This window comes from Amblyraja radiata, chromosome 2 (assembly GCF_010909765.2).
Source record: "Amblyraja radiata isolate CabotCenter1 chromosome 2, sAmbRad1.1.pri, whole genome shotgun sequence".
NCBI classification, from domain to species: domain Eukaryota; kingdom Metazoa; phylum Chordata; class Chondrichthyes; order Rajiformes; family Rajidae; genus Amblyraja; species Amblyraja radiata.
The window spans coordinates 88,139,594-88,158,646 of NC_045957.1; the positions used below are offsets into that span (position 1 = coordinate 88,139,594).

General features: G+C 38.6%; 1 protein-coding gene across 10 annotated transcripts in view; it reads left to right on the forward strand.

The window, feature by feature from the left end:
* Positions 1–19,053, forward strand: part of tns3 (tensin 3) — a 453,833-nt gene that overhangs the window by 332,356 nt on the left and 102,424 nt on the right. For all 10 annotated transcript variants that reach the window (XM_033050098.1, XM_033050105.1, XM_033050119.1 and 7 more), the window contains 5 exons: positions 5,664–5,728; positions 6,417–6,500; positions 13,302–13,414; positions 16,539–16,599; positions 16,707–16,782. In XM_033050098.1, coding sequence (XP_032905989.1) covers positions 5,664–5,728; positions 6,417–6,500; positions 13,302–13,414; positions 16,539–16,599; positions 16,707–16,782 — 399 coding nt within the window. The remainder of the gene's footprint in view (positions 1–5,663; positions 5,729–6,416; positions 6,501–13,301; positions 13,415–16,538; positions 16,600–16,706; positions 16,783–19,053) is intronic.

Here is a 19,053-nt window from a genome sequence, read left to right on the forward strand (position 1 = left end):
GTGTTTATACATAGTTCCCCCATTTCAGGGCACCATAATGTTTGGGACACATGGCTTCACAGGTGTTTGTAATTGCTCAGGTGTGTTTAAATGTCTCCTTATTGAAGGTATAAGAGGGCTCACAGCACCTAGTCTTTCCTCCAGTCTTTCCCATCACCTTTGGAAACTTTTATTGCTGTTTATCAACATGAGGACCTAGAATGGCAGTGTTTATACAAAGTACTCCAAAAATTTAATATGGGAGAGAATTTTATCAGATGGGTTAAATTTCAATTATCGAGGGGCAATAGGTAGGGCTGTGTTTTATCACCCCTGCTATTTGCACTTATGATAGAGCCGCTTGCTGAAAGGATAAGAAGGCATCCGGATATTTAGGGATATAATACTAAGGATACTAGTAATAAAATATCACTATATGCAGATGATATACTTTTATATATTACAAACTCCCAAGCGAGCATCCCGAATCTATTAAATCTAATAGAGGAATTTGGCTCTTTCTCCGGTTATAGAATGAATTGGAATAAAAGTGAAATTATGTCACTAAAACTCCAGAAAGCGAATCACCTATTAAAATTTCCATTTAAAATTGCAACGGAAAAATTTAAGTATCTGGGTATTCAAGTTACTAGAAGATATAAATCATTAACAAAATAGAGAGAGTACAGAGGAGATTTACTAGAATGTTGCCTGGGTTTCAACAACTAAGTTACAGAGATAGGTTGAATAAGTTAGGTCTTTATTCTCTGGAGCGCAGAAGGTTAAGGGGGGACTTGATAAAGTTGATGAGAGGGATAGACAGAGTTGATGTGATCAAGCTTTTCCCTTTGAGAATAGGGAAGATTCAAACAAGAGGACATGACTTCAGAATTAAGGGACAGAAGTTTAGGGGTAACATGAGGGGGAACTTCTTTACTCAGAGAGTGGTAGCGGTGTGGAATGAGCTTCCAGTGGAAGTGGTGGCGGCAGGTTCGTTGGTATCATTTAAAAATAAATTGGATAGGCATATGGATGAGAAGGGAATGGAGGGTTATGGTATGAGTGCAGGCAGGTGGGACTAAGGGGAAAAAGTTGTTCGGCACGGACTTGTAGGGCCGAGATGGCCTGTTTCCGTGCTGTAATTGTTATATGGTTATTTAACGCTAATTTTATACCATTATTAAATAAATTTGATTCCCTGATTAAATTTTGGAGAATGCTCCCACTATGACTAATTGGCAGAATAAACGCTATAAAAATGATAGTGCTACCACAAATACTATATTTATTCCAATCTATACCGATATATATACCAAAACACTTTTTTTTAAAATTAGACTCGAATATTTTTAATTTTATTTGGGATTATAAAGCACATAGAATTAAAATAAATAATTTGTGCAAACCCAAAGAGGTGGGGGGGGTTTGCACTATCTAATTTTCTATACTATTATTGGGCAGTACATATTAAGAATATAATTTATTGGTTGGACAGTGCTGCTCAACAGTTGGAATGGATAAGATTGGAGAAAGAGGATTGCGCCCCCTACGATCTAGGAACGATCATCTTTTCCCCAATAAAGCTGAATAATATGTTATATAAGAAGAATCCAATTATACAAAATACAATACGAATCTGGAAACAAATAAAATTAACTTTAAAATTAAGAAATTTATCAGTGCTAACACCAATAGTGAATAACCCAGTATTTAAACCATCTGGTATGGATAAAACATATAAACAATGGGAAAAAGTGGGAATTAAAAAGGTAGGTGAGATTCCAAAGTATAATTTTAGACCCACTGGAAGAAGTAATGAATATCAAGGCGGAGTCAAAAAAATTAATATTATACTTGTATAACAGTATTTTAAACATAGAATTACCATCAACAGAGGCAATTAGAAAAGACTGGGAAAAATAATTAATGATAAAAATCTCAAAAGAAACATGGGAAAAATATTTGATACATATACATAAATGTTCGATCAACGCTAGACATAATTTAATTCAATTTAAAATATTACATAGATTATATTATTCCAAAACTAGGTTGAATAAATTTTATCCAAATATTTCTCCCATTTGTGATAAATGTCTTTCTCAAAATGCCAATATTACGCACTCATTTGTCTCTTGTACAAAACTTTATAAATTTTGGTGTGACATATTTGATATATTCTCAAAACTATTTAAGACAAAAATGGAACCTAATACTGAAATGATTATATTTGGAGTAAGTGGAGATGGGAACAAATTAAATACACACCAAAACTCATTTTTCAATTATGGGTTAATAACAGCAAAAAAACATACTTAAATTTTGGAAAAATGCTAATACACCAACATTTAAAATGTGGATCAGTAATATGCTGGACACAGCACATTTGGAAGAAATGAGACTCCTAATAGACAATCAAGACCAATTCTTAAGGAGTTGGTCACCATTTATTGATTTCTTGGATTCATGTGGTGACATAGTATCATGAAAACTAAAAGTTTCAGGTATGGGTGAAAGATGATTTAGAATATTTAAAAAATCATCTCATTGTGGCGATAGAATAATCTCCCTCCTGCTTTCCTTCTTCACTTATTCCTTCTCTTTCACTTTTTCTTATCTGTTTTTCACTCACGTTCACTGGTCTATTCTTCACTTTTCACAACCTTCTTTCTTCTATCTTTTCTCACTTCTCTCTTAAAAAAAAAGTAAAGTTGTACAGAGAATGTATATGTTAGCATAATTTTTGTACCAATGCATTGTACTCACTTCTAATAAATAAAAAAAAGGGAAAAAAAGGAAAAAGTTCAACATGAGGACCAAGTTGAGCCAATGAAAGTCAAATAAGCCATTATGAGTCTGAGAAACAATAATAAAACTGTTAGATACATCAGCCAAAACTTAGGCTTACCAAAATCAACTGTTTGGAATATCATTGAGAAGAAAGAGAGCACTGGTGAACTTACTAATCGCAAGGGGACTGGCAGACCAAGGAAGACCTCCACAGTTGATGACAGAAGAATTATCTCTATAATAAAGAAACATCCCCAAACACCTGCCCGACATCAGAAACACTCTTCAGATGTGGATTTGTCAATGACCACTGTCCACAGAAGACTTCATGAACAGAAATACAGAGGCAACACTGCAAGATGCAACCCACTAGTTAGGCCATGTATAAAAATGGCCTTTATTAAAATCTGACAATATGCACTTTAACCACGTGATTTTTTTCAACTACAAATCTCAAATTGTGGAATACAGAGGCAAATAAATCAATGATGGGTCTATGGCCCAAACATTATGGAGGGCACTGTACATGTTGTGCTTATGTATGGCATGATTGTACTTATGTGTTGGATAATTTGATTGCATAGCATACAAACAAAGTGTTTCACTGCATCTACCTGACAAGAATAAAACAATCCAATACCACGGGAGCTATGAGGCAGCAATTCTAATTGTGCAACTGTGCCGCCAGTATAGAACTGGAAATATTTTATTTGTACGATACATCAAAATTATAAAATGTTGCAACAGTATAAACTTAATCAAGAAGAATCGAGTATGTTCTGAATCAAGCTATTCTGGTGTCTCTTTACTCTCTGATGTATGAGCAACAGTGGCAGATGTCATAGTTTTGCCGACATGATATTTCTAAAACCAGATCAATCTGTAGCTAGGTGGAATAAAGCCATAGAGTTATAATAACCTGCCCACAGGCAAAATGGAGGTCCTGGCTCAGTGATCCGAGTCCACTCACTCTTCTGAAATATTTGCAGTTAAATAATAGGCAGATTCAGTGACCTATCAAAATAAAATAGCAAAATAAAGCTGCATCATTTCAGTAAATGTTTAAATTTCATCAAACTGGAAGGTTAAGTGTTTCTATCGTTTTTTTGCTTCATTTCAGATTTACAGTATTTCCAAATAGTCCTACTTTGTGGTCAGCAACCACTTTGAATAGTTGACTATACTGTGAATGTAATGCAGAGGGTTTAAAAATAGGAAACATGGTTTAATTGTATGTTTAGTTCAGAATTTTATATTGCAACATTTTATTTACAAGGGTAGGCAGTAAACTTACATTAAAAAATCTTGGAAGGGCTTCTTTGCTACTCTGTCGACAAGTATATCTCGATACGTAAGAGACTGCAAATGCTGGAAACTTGAGCGAAGGAACTCAGCGGTTCAGGCAGCATCTGTGGAGGGAAATGAGCTGACAACACGGGGTGGGAACCCAGTCTGATTGAGTAAAGGGGGCAATGCTGGAATACAGTGCTGGGGATGAGGGCATATCCTGGTGAGTGATAGGTGGATACACATGAGATGGGGTGGTTGACAAATGGTTGGAAATAGTGGCAAAGGTTATAGGTTCTGGATGTTTGGTCATTCCAAAATTATTTACTGATCTCAATTGTCTTCAATCAAGGAATGGTATGGAACATCAACCATTAATCTCCCTTTAGATTGTAACCATTGCTGGGTATTAGTATTGATATAAAGCCATTCAAGAATGCAGCTTCTACTGTAATAACATAAGTGTCCAAATAACCTGCAGACTTTCGCTGTCATTTCACTCATGAAGAATAAATGGTTGAGGTGGTGACAACTCGAATCCATCAATTGCCGATACCTCAGAAGAGAAGAGGAGTAAGCCCCCACATTTCCTCTCTTTGCTGCAAGCAAACTAGTACAAAAACTAATCCTACCTTCCATGACACAGTTCTTCTTTTGAGATGGGAAAAGGGTCAGGTTCAGAAACTAGTCAATGCTACTAGTCTAGGTTGTTCTGTTTTAACATAGATTTGGAGCCAAATCTCATGAACTGAACCCATCCCAAAAGTGTCGTAATAATCTAACTTCACACAATGTGGACCAAGAACTATTTTATTCAGATTGTCTTCTAGTTAAATGAAGGCTTTGGGATTTTCAGTCCTATTTAACATTTAATATTGCTCTATTAAGTGAGCATTATAATCTCCGTGTTATTTGTTTTAATGTATATCCAGGCTTGCGAATGAATGAATGAATGAATGAATGAATGAATGAATGAACGAATGAATGAATGAATGAATGAATGAATGAATGAATGAATGAATGAATGAATGAATGAATGAAAACTTTATTGTCACATGTGACAAGTCACAGTGAAATTCTTTGCTTGCTTACCGAAGGTATGCAATTAGTCACCACATATAGGGCACTGACAAAGTTAGAGGTCCCACTTTGTTCTTCCTCCCCCTCATGGCGGTCCCCAGTCCGGGTCCTTCCCCCGGATATCTTAATTATTCAAATTCTTACATAAACTTACCTCCATAAAAACAAATTAACTCCACCAGAAATTAACATTCATATTACGGCAAATTAAATCCTCATGCATCATTTAACTATATTTCTGTAATAACAACTTTAATAATGATGACTGTACTCATCATAGTCTTGCAGTGAAGGTTCTTGATCAACAAAATGTCACCTATTCATGTTCTCCATCAGTGATGTTTGACCCCCTGAGTTACTTCAGCATTTTGTGTTTTTCCTTAATATTCTTCCTTATGTTGTGCACGCCTCACTAATCTTGTAAACATTTTTCATATGATGAACGCTGGACACGGGTCTTTCCTCGTGGACACCTTAAAGGTGCTACTCAGATACTTGATTTCACTTGTTTCATTTTCTTTCTCCAGGGAGGTAAAGGAAGAATAGGAGTGGTTATATCATCGTATATGCACTTCACCAATATATCTGCAAGGTAATAGCTGAAATTGATTGATGCACTTTGCTAAAGTTTGCACAGTCGTTGATTGGGAGAACTCCATGTTTTCTTGTTGATTTGTAGAATTCATGGTGTTCTGAAGGGCCTGGTCCTGTGCTATACTATTTTATGTGCTTATCTTAGTTTCTTATTTGAAAGATATATTCCCTTTACTGACTCGGAATGACCAGTAATTGCTGACTGCCAATAAAATCTGCATCCCATGAAATGAATATTAAAAGATACTTGGTAACAAACAGAAATTGGTGGAAATACTGAGGCAGCACATGAGATGAAAGAAAGAGTCAATGTTTCAGCTCAATGATCTTACATCAGAACAATTCTGATAAAGAAAATCATCAAACTGAAATGTTAATTCTCTTTTTTCGTCCTGTTATTTGACCCGCTGAGTATTTCCAGAAGTTATTGTTTCCATTGTGTACAATATTTTGCTGATGTATAAAATGTAACATTGCCTCTGCTGCACAACAGAAGCTACTTAACAATGTTGCATACCGTCCCATTTCATAATCAGCATAACTTTCACTGATTAACTTATCGTTTTCTCATTTCTGTCTGAACAGCCTCTCTGAACAGACTTTAAAAATGTGTTTCCCATTTAAGAATTAGCATTGCCAGCTGTTGATGCTTAATATTCACTCATCGGAACTGTTTATCGTTGCAGTGCTGATCAAGCCCTTGACAGGTTTGCAATGAAGAAATTCTACGATGATAAAGTTTCTGCCTTAATGCAACCATCACAGAAACGGTGAGTCTGCACAGTTGTCTTATTTGATCTCACTTGGGTTCTTTTTATTCATTATTGATTTGCCAGTGGTATGAGCAAAGAAATTAATGTTGTCATGACATCTTGAAAATCCCTTAATTGGAGATGAAGAACACAATTTTAAAACTTCTTAAATTTAGAATTAATGCAACAGAGTGCTGAGCAGCCAGGATAGTTAATCTCTGCAGATAGAAAATACATTATGATTAAATAATTAACTTTCCAATTTTGTTTTTAAAGATCTGATATTGTTTATTGTGTAAATAAATCTACATTTTTGGTTTTAAGATTTTATCTTAATCCCCGTTAAGTAGATTTTCAATACATAGTAATTGCATACATCTGGAGATTAGTGAGAAGCAACAGAAATGACTTTGGGTGAATTGTCTACTATAGTGTTCGCTTGTTTTTATGCTTACAGAAGAACGTGTATCAAGAAAAGTTGTTAGAAGTATTATAAGTGTGTTGGAGACAAAATGTTCACCTTGGATTCATGCATACCAGCATAATCCCAAATTAGACCCTAACTGCGTTGACTGAATTGTGCACAATCTGCTGCAGGAAAGAAAGGACTATTTAGCACCAGTTTTTCTTCATCTAATCCAGTGCATGAGAACAACAAGAAGGAATAGTTCTCAAAGGAAGTATGGTAGTCGTGCAGTGTAAACATTCCTGATATTTATGCGGCAAAACGAGATGTTGATCCTGACCATTAAAAGTGTTAAGCAAACTCTTTCAAGGTAAAGTTTAAAAGTCGAGCCAGGGAAATATTATCTCTAGTTTGTTTAATTATATTCCCTACTCTCCTGTATATTTTTTTTCAATTCTCTGAAACCTAGGGTTCTCAAAGGCTCTTTTTGGGCACAGGTCGTTTTTGGAAATCTGTTCAGTTAAGGGAGTGCCAAGGGCTGAAGTTGATAGTTGACACTGCTTGAATAAAAACACTGCAAAAGGGTAAAGACCGAGGGCTTCTACCCCACTCTCTCCCACCACCACACCTCCTCACCCCCTCCAGCACTATGCAATGTCGACCAGTTGTGACATTCCTTTGCTACCACAGTTAAAATCAATCACGGCCAAAGGTGATAGTCTGCTCTGGGACTGAATGCATGGCCATGAAATTTCAGCTCTATATATTTTTAAACGAACAGTGTTGGTAACATTGTTTTAAGTGACAATTTTTAAAGCATGAATAAAATGCTGTATGATATTTTTGTATTGCATTACTTTTTCAACATTTAGTATGTCAGTCAGCAGTGTGTTTTACATATGTACGAATTAAGATCAAGTGGGCAAATGTTTAAGTTGGGAGGAGAAGGATTTAATAGGAACGTTTCGGGCAATCCTATTACACAGAGGGTGGTGGGTGTATGGAAGCAATTGAGACAGGAACAATAACAATATACAACAGACATTTGGACAGGTACATGGATAGGAAGGGTTTGGAGGGATACGGGCCAGGTGTTGGCAAATGGGACTTTGTCCAGTGGGACACCTTGCTCAGGATGGACGAGTGGGCCGAAGGGACTGTTTCCATGCTGCATGACTTTATGTGATTGTATGGGATGAAGTAAATAAATAGTCAACTACTGATGATAAAGTAGTTCCTAAAGTTTGCTTTCCTTGTTAATGGGTGGATCATTTTAGATCAGCTGGAAAAAGGAAGTGAAACGTGTTAAGCAGTGTCATGACGAGTACAAGTGGAAGCATAGAGTTTTGCCATAGGTGCAAAATCAGCTTTAACAACCTCTTCACAAATATAGCATTTCACTGTCACTGATGTGAAAATGTCAGCAGACGTATATATAGGTTTGTGTTATTGCAATCATGTGCCATGTTTGGCACAACTCAAGGAAATTCTCAGCACCTCGCATCTCAGCTTCCTTGTGTAACAGAAATTCTTCTGTCATGTGAATGTGAAATACAAATGGAGTTGGATATTAATGTGAATATCTTAACAGTTACATTGGAAAATGTAGATACTTTTATGATGTTGAAGCTACGAGAAACTGGGATAAATGACAGGTTCTTGATGTGCCAAGTGTCCTCTGGGTGAAGTTTACTAAACTCATATCACACAAGTCTCCTGCAGTTGGAACATATTAATGCCAGTTAAAACAGTCTTGTTTGGAGCACTGATCTTGAGCTGTAGGACAACTACTCCCTCTGAGCATTTGGCAGTGATCTGTGCATTAGTGTCGGCTGTACCGAAAATGATCTTCTGGCAGTCTGCATGCTGCCTTTGTAATTTAAGGATGACTGTTTAGCACCATCTGGGCTGAGGAACAACTCCTTTAAATTGGCACTGCAGTTTTTATTTTTCTAAACTACCCAGTACATGAACAATCTATAACGAACTGTAGCTACTTCAAAGGATAACCTACCTGGCAGTACATGAGAGAAAGATACTCTTAGCATTGTGCTTTTTCTCAGAGAAAATTTGATTCTTTGAACATAATCATGCTACTTCTAAACCAACATAAATCTTAAGGATTGTTTTCAATGGACATACGCTGAGATTATATTTTTATTTTTAAACTGTGAGATTTAAAAAACATGTAATCAACTTCTTAAAAGTTGCAAACGTATCTTGGATTCATGCTTTGTGACCTGGAACATATTTCTAACGTGTGTCCGCATTCCCTGAAGCCTTCATAAGATAGGCGCCGGTTGACCTAAACTAATCTTACAACTTTTCTTTATTGCACTGGAATCCATCAGCAGTAAATCAGTAGTTAGCAAAGGACGGTGTAGCAAAAAGGTTCAACTGTTGCCTGTCTAGCACTGCTAATTTCTAGAACACATTGACTCCTGGCTTATCTGGAGATGCACAGGAAGAATCTGTGGCCTCTGTGACCTCATGAATGACTGAGGCTGACAGGCCATCATTGATACTTTCCTCTTCTTAGAGCCTGTCACGATTGAACATTCAAGGCAAGGAGACAATGAAATGCATTTTAACTGCCTGAGTCCAAGTGTTGTTTCATTCAGGTTTTCAATTTCCAATAATGGAAAATTCCCATGTGCAGCCATCGTTTCCTGACTAACACTCCATTTAAATCTTTTCCTTTGGTAAATGTTCTTAAAAAGCTGTTAGAACGTTTTGTTGCTGTTTTGTATGCAAAGCAAACAATCAGTTATAAGTGAAAGGTTGAAAGTGCTCACAGGATCCATGAATACTTGAAGAATAGAGATTTTGGAAACAAGGTTAATAATGGATTGTATTGTTGGAAATTTCATTTGAGAGCTGCCATTTCTCTTTGTGTCACAGTTATAGAAGCAGTCTATTAAATTGGTTCAATGGTATCTAATCACAACACACTGAAGCGTTTGTATGTTGAGTTGATTTTGGGTGGAGAACAAGCAAATTTAAGTAAACCATAGCTTGTTAGGAAAGTACTGTTCAGTTGAGAAATATGTCGATTTTGGAAGTACACTAAACAAATCTGAACACCCCAAAAATTTGGAATAACTTCTCAATGGCGGCAGGTGTTAATCATGTCTGTTGTGAGCACCATTTGACACATAGTTGACTTTGTAACAACTTCGAACCTAAAATGCTGAATTCCCATCAAAAGGAAATTGGAGGATTGAAAAAAGCCAAAACCTTTACTTGGTATTTGATTTAAGTATGAAAGTAAAGTATTAACTACAGATTCCCATCCATGAAGTTTGAGCTTTCATGTTAGTAAGTGGAAAAAACATTGGCTGCATGGTCCACTTGCTAAACCTCGACAACAATGGAACATTCGCTTACTTGCCCTGTCCTGAGGATGATAAAATAAATAGGAAGAAGCCTGGATCTAATGCAGAAATGGATTTCTACTTCCCGAAGCCACACAAGGAAGCTTCTGAAATGACCCCCTGAAATGTGACTTCCCCTCTGCCATAGTTGACTGAGCCCTCACACACGTTTCCTCCATTTCATGTACATCTTGTCTCACCCCATCTCTCAGCAGGCATTACAGCAATTGAGTTCCTTTGATCCCCACCTTTCACTAACTAATATATTGCCTCCACATCCGATACATTATCCTCTGCCATTTCCACCAGCTCCAACATGATTCCACCACCATAGAAACATGAACACATAGAAATTAGGTGCAGGAGTAGGCCATTGCTGATCATCCAACTCAGTATCCCGTACCTGCCTTCTCTCCATACCCCCTGATCCCCTTAGCTTCAAGGGCCACATCTAACTCCCTCTTAAATATAGCCAATGAACTGGCCTCAACTACCTTCTGTGGCAGAGAATTCCAGAGATTCATCACTCTCTGTGTGAAATTTTTTTTTCTCATCTCGGTCCTAAAAGACTTCCCCCTTATCCTTAAACTGTGACCCCTTGTTCTGGACTTCCCCAACATCGGGAACAATCTTCCTGCATCTAGCCTGTCCAACCCCTTAAGAATTTTGTACGTTTCTACAAGATCCCCCCTCAATTTTCTAAATTCTAGCGAGTACAAGCCGAGTCTATCCAGTCTTTCTTCATATGAAAGTCCTGACGTCCCAGGAATCAGTCTGGTGAACCTTCTCTGTACTCCATCTATGGCAAGAATGTCTTTCCTCAGATTAGGATACCAAATCTGCACGCAATACTCCAGGTGTGGTGTCACCAAGACCCTGTACAACTGCAATGGAATCTCCCTGCTCCTATACTCAAATCCTTTTGCTATGAATGCTAACATACCATTCGCTTTCTTCACTGCCTGCTGCACCTGCATGCCTACTTTCAATGACTGGTGTACCATGACACCCAGGTCTCGTTGCATCTCCCCTTTTCCTAATCGGCCACCATTTAGATAATAGTCTACTTTCCTGTTTTTGCCACCAAAGTGGATAACCTCACATTTATCCACATTATACTGCATCTGCCATGCATTTGCCCACTCACCCAACCTATCCAAGTCACCTTGCAGCCTCCTAGCATCCTCCTCACAGCTAACACTGCCCCCCAGCTTCGTGTCATCCGCAAACTTGGAGATGTTGCATTCAATTCCCTCGTCCAAATCATTAATATATATTGTAAATATATATTATTTACAGTCACATCCTCCTCTCTTCCCCTCACCCTAACTTTTGGCTTACTGCACAGACCACTTTCTCTGGCAGTCCCCCATCCACTCATCTCTCCCCTCCTTCCCACCTGTCACATACCATTGAAACTGAAAGACGTAACACCTGGCCCTTCACCTTCCTCACTCCACAACCATCCAGGGATCTAAAGTATAGAATAGGGGGCTATTTTGTGGAGCACCTGTGCTCTGTCCACAATGGCCATCTCTAGCTTCCAGCAATATGCCATTTTATTTCTCCTACCCATTCTCCCACCTGCCTGTCCGTCCTCTGTCTTCTGCATTGCTATGGAGAGGCCAAATATGACTTAGAAGAACAACACCTCATATTCCATTCAGGTAGCCTACAACACAATGCTCTGAACTTGAACTTTCCAACATCAGATAACTCACACCTCTGGTGTTCTCCTCACAAACACTCCCATATCCATCTAGTCCCCCCCCCCCCCCCTCTTTATTCATCCCCTGGTCCCTATTCCATTCATCTATAATTCCATCTTCATCTGGTTCCATCTATCAGCCTCTTACCCCCATACTGCACACTGGTGATCATTCCTGGTTCCTCTCAGTCCTAATTCAGGGTCTTGACCTAAAACTTCGACCTACACCTTCTGCCTCCGCAGATGCCACTTACCATGCTGAATTCTTTCAATTTTTTGCTTTTGTTCTAGATTCCTACAGCTCCTGGTTTTCAGAGACCAGTGTTGCCCCATATTGGTCTCCTATTTATGTAAATATGCTCCTATAAGCTTCCCCCCAGTCTAGTTCAGTTAATAAAGTCAAGCACTGGAACAACTAAACTTTATTTTTAGATAGAACAGCAAATTACCCTATACGATACCTAACCACCGCGGGTTCGATCCTTGTATCTGCCTGGCCAAGCCCTTCAGCCTCGTTCAGAGACACTCCAAAAGGCCAAGCAGTCCCAAGCGCTCTTCCAGAAGATCGACAAAGGACCTCGTGGGAGCTGCCTTTTATAGGTCCCCAAACCTTGAGGGGCCAAACTACAGAGAGGTGGTCTCTTTACAATCCAATCAAACATTAATTACAACAATACATTATTGACAGTTACCCAGACCAATAACATAATCTCCCTTACATTGTTTTAGGAGAAGCTTCTAGAGGAAGCTAACTTAACTTGAATAACACAACATTTACCCTGGAATTCAAAACAACCCTGCCAGGGCTTAACACTTTGGCCAATCAACAAACAGCAGGGTAACTGTCCAGCAACATTATTTACAATATATACAAGGCTTTTGCAGTAATCCAATTATATCAATGCATTTAAGTTTGTTTGCAGAGTTTCTATACATTTTATTAATTAAGGGGAAATGAGGAGAACACCTGGATCCTTCACCTTCCTGCATATCACTGAGGCTCAGACTAATTGCGCCATCCAAAGCCTGTAATTTTCCACTGACAAAGGTTAAGCAATTCTGACAAATGCAGGGATCCTCAATTTCATGGTGTCTTTAATTTGGTCAATATTAACATTTACAAAAGCTGCCCCCTATAATTGGAAATGAGCTTCTCTCTCAGGATCTCGCTTTTAATTACCCTGATTTCTTCCATCGCACATCTCTCAGTTCTCTCAATGTTTTTAGTTTATGACATTACATGAATGTACATTGTTGAATAGTGAAAAAGATTAAACAAAGTAATAAGTACCATAGATTGGACTAACTTTATAATCTGTTTATCCCCTCAGGTATGCCCATTTTTTAAATGGTCTGCTGTCTGGTTCAGTGAAAATGAACGCCACTCCATTGTTTCTGCACTTTGTCATTTTGCATGGCATTCCCAGTTTTGATACTGGCGGAGGTAACTCTTTGAAGTCAGCAAAGAATGTAGATATAGAAATGTAGTGACTAAATAACGGCCATTGCTCGTATAGATAAACCTCCTTTGGTGTTCATAAGCTGCAAAATTGCCTTGTTAAGAATTGTAGTCATGCTGTATTCTGGCTGCTGTATCTTGATGGTTCTCAAACTGGTTTGTCTGGGAATCAGCTAGAGAGTACTACCTTTAGGATGCTGCTCTGTAAAGTAAAATATAAAATGATTGTAATTTTTTTAATTCATTAAATGCAAATGTATTTTTAATGGCAAATATTTCCATGACTAAAACTAGCAAACTAGAGCAAAACATAAAGTGCTGGAGGAACTCAGCGGGTTAAGCAGCATCTGTGGAGGGAATGGACAGGCGATGGTTTGGGTCGAGCCTCTTTCTCAGCCTGAGGAAGTGTCCCGACCCAAATGGTGTGTCTGAGAAAGGGTCGTTACATGAAATATTGCCTGTCTATCCCCTCCACAGATGCTAGCTGACCCGCTGAGTTCCTCCAGCACTTTGTATTTTGCTCAAGATTCTAGCATTTACAGTTCCTCATGTCAGCAAACATCCTAGATGCTCGAGTTAAAGCTACCATGCAGCTAACTTTAACAAGCTGAAAACCTATAAGGCTAATTCGTCCACATAAAACTGAAATAGTGTGCTAAGTTCTGGACCAATTCCTGTTTAACGCTAAAATTTTTGCAAGGGTGTAATTTCTTGCTCTCACTTTCCTGGGTATATTACACCAACTAGTTGGGTCATGAATCTTAGTCTCACATGAAATATTTTCATTTTTAACATGGAGGGTTGTTTGTTCCTCCCCACAGTACACCTTAGAGCTGTGTGGGATCTGGGAACAGCAGCTGTACTTCCTCCACCCCTGCTCACCCTATGTCTATAGTACATGGACATATGTGGTAGATATAGGAAGCCTAGTTGACAATTTAGCCCCATATAGCTTCTGTTTACAGTTGACATTGGTTCCAGCTCCTGCAAGACTTCATTTAACATATGTTCTCAGACTTACGCTGAATGTATTTGACCTCTAATGAGAGGGTCTGGGCTGACTGCGGTGATCGCCTATGCTGGGTATTTTCTGTCTTGTGTAGGTGTAAAGGATGGCGTGCAGAGTATTCTGGACACAATAACAATCATTTTTTTGAACACTACTAAAGCATTTTAGTTTTGTCTGAAGAAGGGTCCAGATCCGAATCGTCACCTATCCATTTTCTCCAGAGATGCTGCCTGATCCGCTGAGTTACTCCAGCACTTTGTGTCTATCTTTGGTATAAACCAGCATCTGCAGATAATTTTTATTAGTTTAGTTCATGTTTAGTTTAGAGATACAGCATAGAAACAAGTCCACCAAGTCCTCGCCGACCATCGATCACCTGTACACTTGTTCTAATGTCTGTCCATCCCTCTGGTATCCAACTAAGTTACTATTCTCACATTCTGACCATTAGCACCCACCATCGATACATGCTTAAGCTCACCAATTCTCTCTTTAAACGCTGTCCCATCTCGGATGCTTTGAAGTGTAGAGGTTTTTTTGTTATGGCTTTTTTTCTAGCCGTCCACTATATTTTATCCAACAAAATTTAATGACTTAATAAGGGGTATCCAGGGCTTTTAGAAGAACGAAAAGTGACTTTAACGGTAAGAATAAGATTCCAAGCAGGACTGACTGAGTGGATGCTGAGAGAATGACCCCGCCCACTTGGGAAACAAGGACAGGTGGGAAGGGACTTTCAGAATCAGGGATCACAATAAAATTCGGGGTGCAGAGGGATTTTTTTCTCAGCGGGTCACGAACCTTAACATTTTCATTCCCAGAGATCTTTGTAGATGGAGTCATTGGGTATATGTTTGCCCATCCATTATTATTATTATGTTTGCTGGAGATTCACAAGATATGAACTGCATAAGAGTTAAGGGTAATGGGGAGAGTGCAGAAACGTTGTGTTGAGACCAAGATTTGTTTTTATTGATTGATCTTATTGAACAACAGAGCATTCTCAAGGAGTCACAAGGGACTGCAGATCCTGGAATCAGTAGCAGCAAAAAAAGTGCTGGAAGAACTCAACAAGTTAGGCAGCAATGGACAAAGATACTTAGTCTGGACCTAATCCCATTTTTCTCCTAGGTTGTCAGCAACAAAGAAATGAACATTGAACTATCCAATTTCAGAAAATATGCTCTCCCTTTGCCTCTTTCTCTTCCTATCTGCCCTGGTCCTCTCATGTACACCCTTCTTCCCATAATACTCCCCAGCTCCCATCACCCCATTTATTTTCCTTCTCCCACCTATTCCTTCGGCCAGTTACCCACACACTCCTCCCATTGGATCCCCATCAATGCACACCTCTGCCCCGCCTTAATTGTTCCCGTCTGCCGCCACCTTGCCTTCTCCACTCTTCATCTTCCTTTCCTATCATATTGCAGAATCACAAACAATCACAATCACAATGCTACTTTATTAGCCAAATATGTTTTGCAACGTACAAGTAATTTAATTTGCCAAGTTAGTCATACAAATAAAAAGCAACGGAACACACAAAATACATTTTAACATAAACATCCACCACAGTGACTCCTCCACATTCCTCAGTGTGATGGAAGGCGAAAAAAAAATCAAATCTCTTCCCTTCTATGCTCTCCCGCGGTCGGGGGCCCCCGAGCCCTCTATTGACGTGACAATCTTGACTCGCGTAGCCGGCGGTGTTTGGGCCCTCCGCATCGGGGCGACCAGCTCCTGCATCGGAGGGATGTCAGCTCCCCGCGCTGGGCGATCGGACCCCAGGTCGGGGCTGGTCGAGCCTCTGTATCGTTGGAGCTTCCCAACTGTGCCATTTCACTATAATGACCCTTCATTATATTAAAAAAATTATAGATTCAAGGCAAAATTCCTGTTGTAATACGAAATTCTGCTTTATCCACAATTATACCTTGCCCTACCCTTCCTTTGTGAGGCTAATTTGAAGAGCAGTGTTTTTTATTGATCACTCATTAAAAACATGAACGTAGCTATGTAATATTTTCATTTGACACGTCAGAAACTATATTTAAAAATTTTAATGCTATGAATTCTCACTTAATAATTGTTATTTTGCAGTTTGCCGCCCATTTTTAAAGATTTACCAAGCAATGCAACCAGTCTACACTTCAGGCATCTAGTGAGTTTTACTCTAACAATGTAAACCAGATTTGACTTTCCATCCTTAGTGCTGCTGTTCACTTGGGGCATGATAAGTAAAACCTGTTTCATGTTATTTTTTTATAGCAATGTTGGGGCTGAAAACCAAAGCAGAATATGCATTTCGATAGAGCCAGCACAACTTCTTAAAGGTGATATAATGGTGAGTTCGCTGTGACCCAAGAACAATTGTGGCCTGACGAAATTAAAGGACAAATCACCACAAAGGAATCTTGCTACATTTTGGGGAGGGGTGGGGGAGGGGAGGAAATATATGATTTTTTGTCATTATACGTGGTAATTTTGTTTAGTTTTGGCTTAGTGACACAGCATAGGAACAAGCCCTTCAGCCTGCTGAGTCCATGCTGACTATCGATCACCTGCTGACATTAGTTTGATGTTATCCCACTTTCTCGTCCATTCCTTACACATATGGGGCTATTTTAACCAATTAACCAACTCGTGTCTTTAAGATATGGGAGGAAACCGGAGCACCCGGAGGAAAGTCATACAATCACAGGAAGAATGTGCCAACTCCACACAGATAGCTCCAGAGGTTGGGATCAAAACCGGGCCTCCGTCGCAGTGAGGCAGCAACTCCACTGCTGTGCCGCCTGTGTAGACAAGATAGTTCCTCTTATGGGATAATCAAGGAGAAACATATTTTAGATGGAGATTTTTTTCCTCTTAGAAGGTTGTGAGTCTTTGGAACTCTAACTCCGAAACATCCTCAAATTAGGTCACAGACAACATAGGTTTCCTTGTGCCTGAAGTAACTCACATTCTGCATTTCATTTGCTCTACCAATTCTACTTGAGTTTGACTTGATTGTATTTGTGTATAGTATTATCTGAATTGTGTGAATAGCGTGTAAAACAAAGCTTTTCATTGTACCTCGGTACGTGACAAAAATAAACTTAAGCTTAAAGTACGGCATCGGAGCTGCTGCAGAGGTAGAAATACTGGCTGATTAAACATGACAAGGGGTTGGCAGTAACAAACCAAGTCAGTGAACGTGTTGCTTAAACCTAAGTTGTTGTCTGTAACCTAATTTGATGATGTTTAGGTGAAATATGAACATTCTGGAGAATCATTATTGTAGAATACTTTATGATTCAGGGAAATTAATAAGTAAGCTATTTTAGAACTTAATTGCAAGTGTTATTTAAGATTTCATTTTCAGGTTCAGGGTGACGTTTTATCAGAGAGTTTTAAAATTCATAAACTGATTTTTATTTAATGCATGTTTGTGTCTGTAAAAGTGGTCTTATTACTTAAGCTAGATAAGGGTCTGAAGAAGGATTTCGCCCCGAAACGTTGCCTATTTCCTTCGCTCCATAGATGCTGCCTCACCTGCTGAGTTTCTCCAGCATTTTTGTCTACCTTCGTTTTTCCAGCATCTGCAGTTCCTTCTTAAACATTATTATTTAAGCTCCCTGGTCAGAATAAGTTAGTCAGTAGATTGATAAAATCAGATAATAGTTTATTTTCAGGTAATAAATGGCGATGCTTGCGAAGGAGAAAGGATGTGCTCAACAAATAATGAAGTATGCTTTAATTACAATTTATTTGTTATTTGCCCTGAAAGGTTGATGTGTGCTTGATTAAACAGCTTAGTTGTACTTATTGAGTCATTTTGGGACCTACTGTCCTATCCAACAAATTAGGTTAAAGGGGTTTTTCTAAAGAGCACCAAGAAAAAATTCCCTTCATTGTTCCCATCCAGTAGCTTTAAGGTTTAAAATTAATAGTTAAAAGGTGAGATTACCATGAAGGGACAGGCCTGCAATTAAATGAGGATGTATGAATGACATTGCCAAAATTATTGCAGAATTGGTGATGGGAGGAGAGTTTTTCTCCAAACATATTTCTCTCTCCACCCTCTTTTGAAATCATCCCCAAACACTCCTCTGCAGGCAACATTCTGGTGCCTCTGATTGATTCTTTTTAAGATCATCATTCATGTCCATCTTGTAATCTCCAAAGTTACTCAGGATGTTGCTTGCTCAAAAAAAAACCTAAATAGTTCTAAAGATTTTTTGCTTCATTAATTGGATAGTTCGAGGGCTGGTATAAAGATTCAGTAGTGATCATGAATTGCGTAGGATAGCATTGGCCTGGCCTTATGTTTAGTACTGGGTACTAGCAAAAAATGCTGGAGGTTCTAAGCAGGTCATGCAGAGTTCACATTTCCATTTTATATATATATATATATATATATATTTCATTTTCGAATGAGAAGGCAGATTAATATTAAGTTGTACAGAGAGTCAGTGCAAGAAGTGGATGCACAAGCCAAAAGGATATCTCTGATAGTGTGAAGCCAATGTTGACGGAATCATCAGGTTGATAGATTAAAAAAGTTAGAAGGAAAGCAAACACGACATGTTAGTCAAGAGTCAAGAGAGTTTATTGTCATGTGTCCCAGATAGGA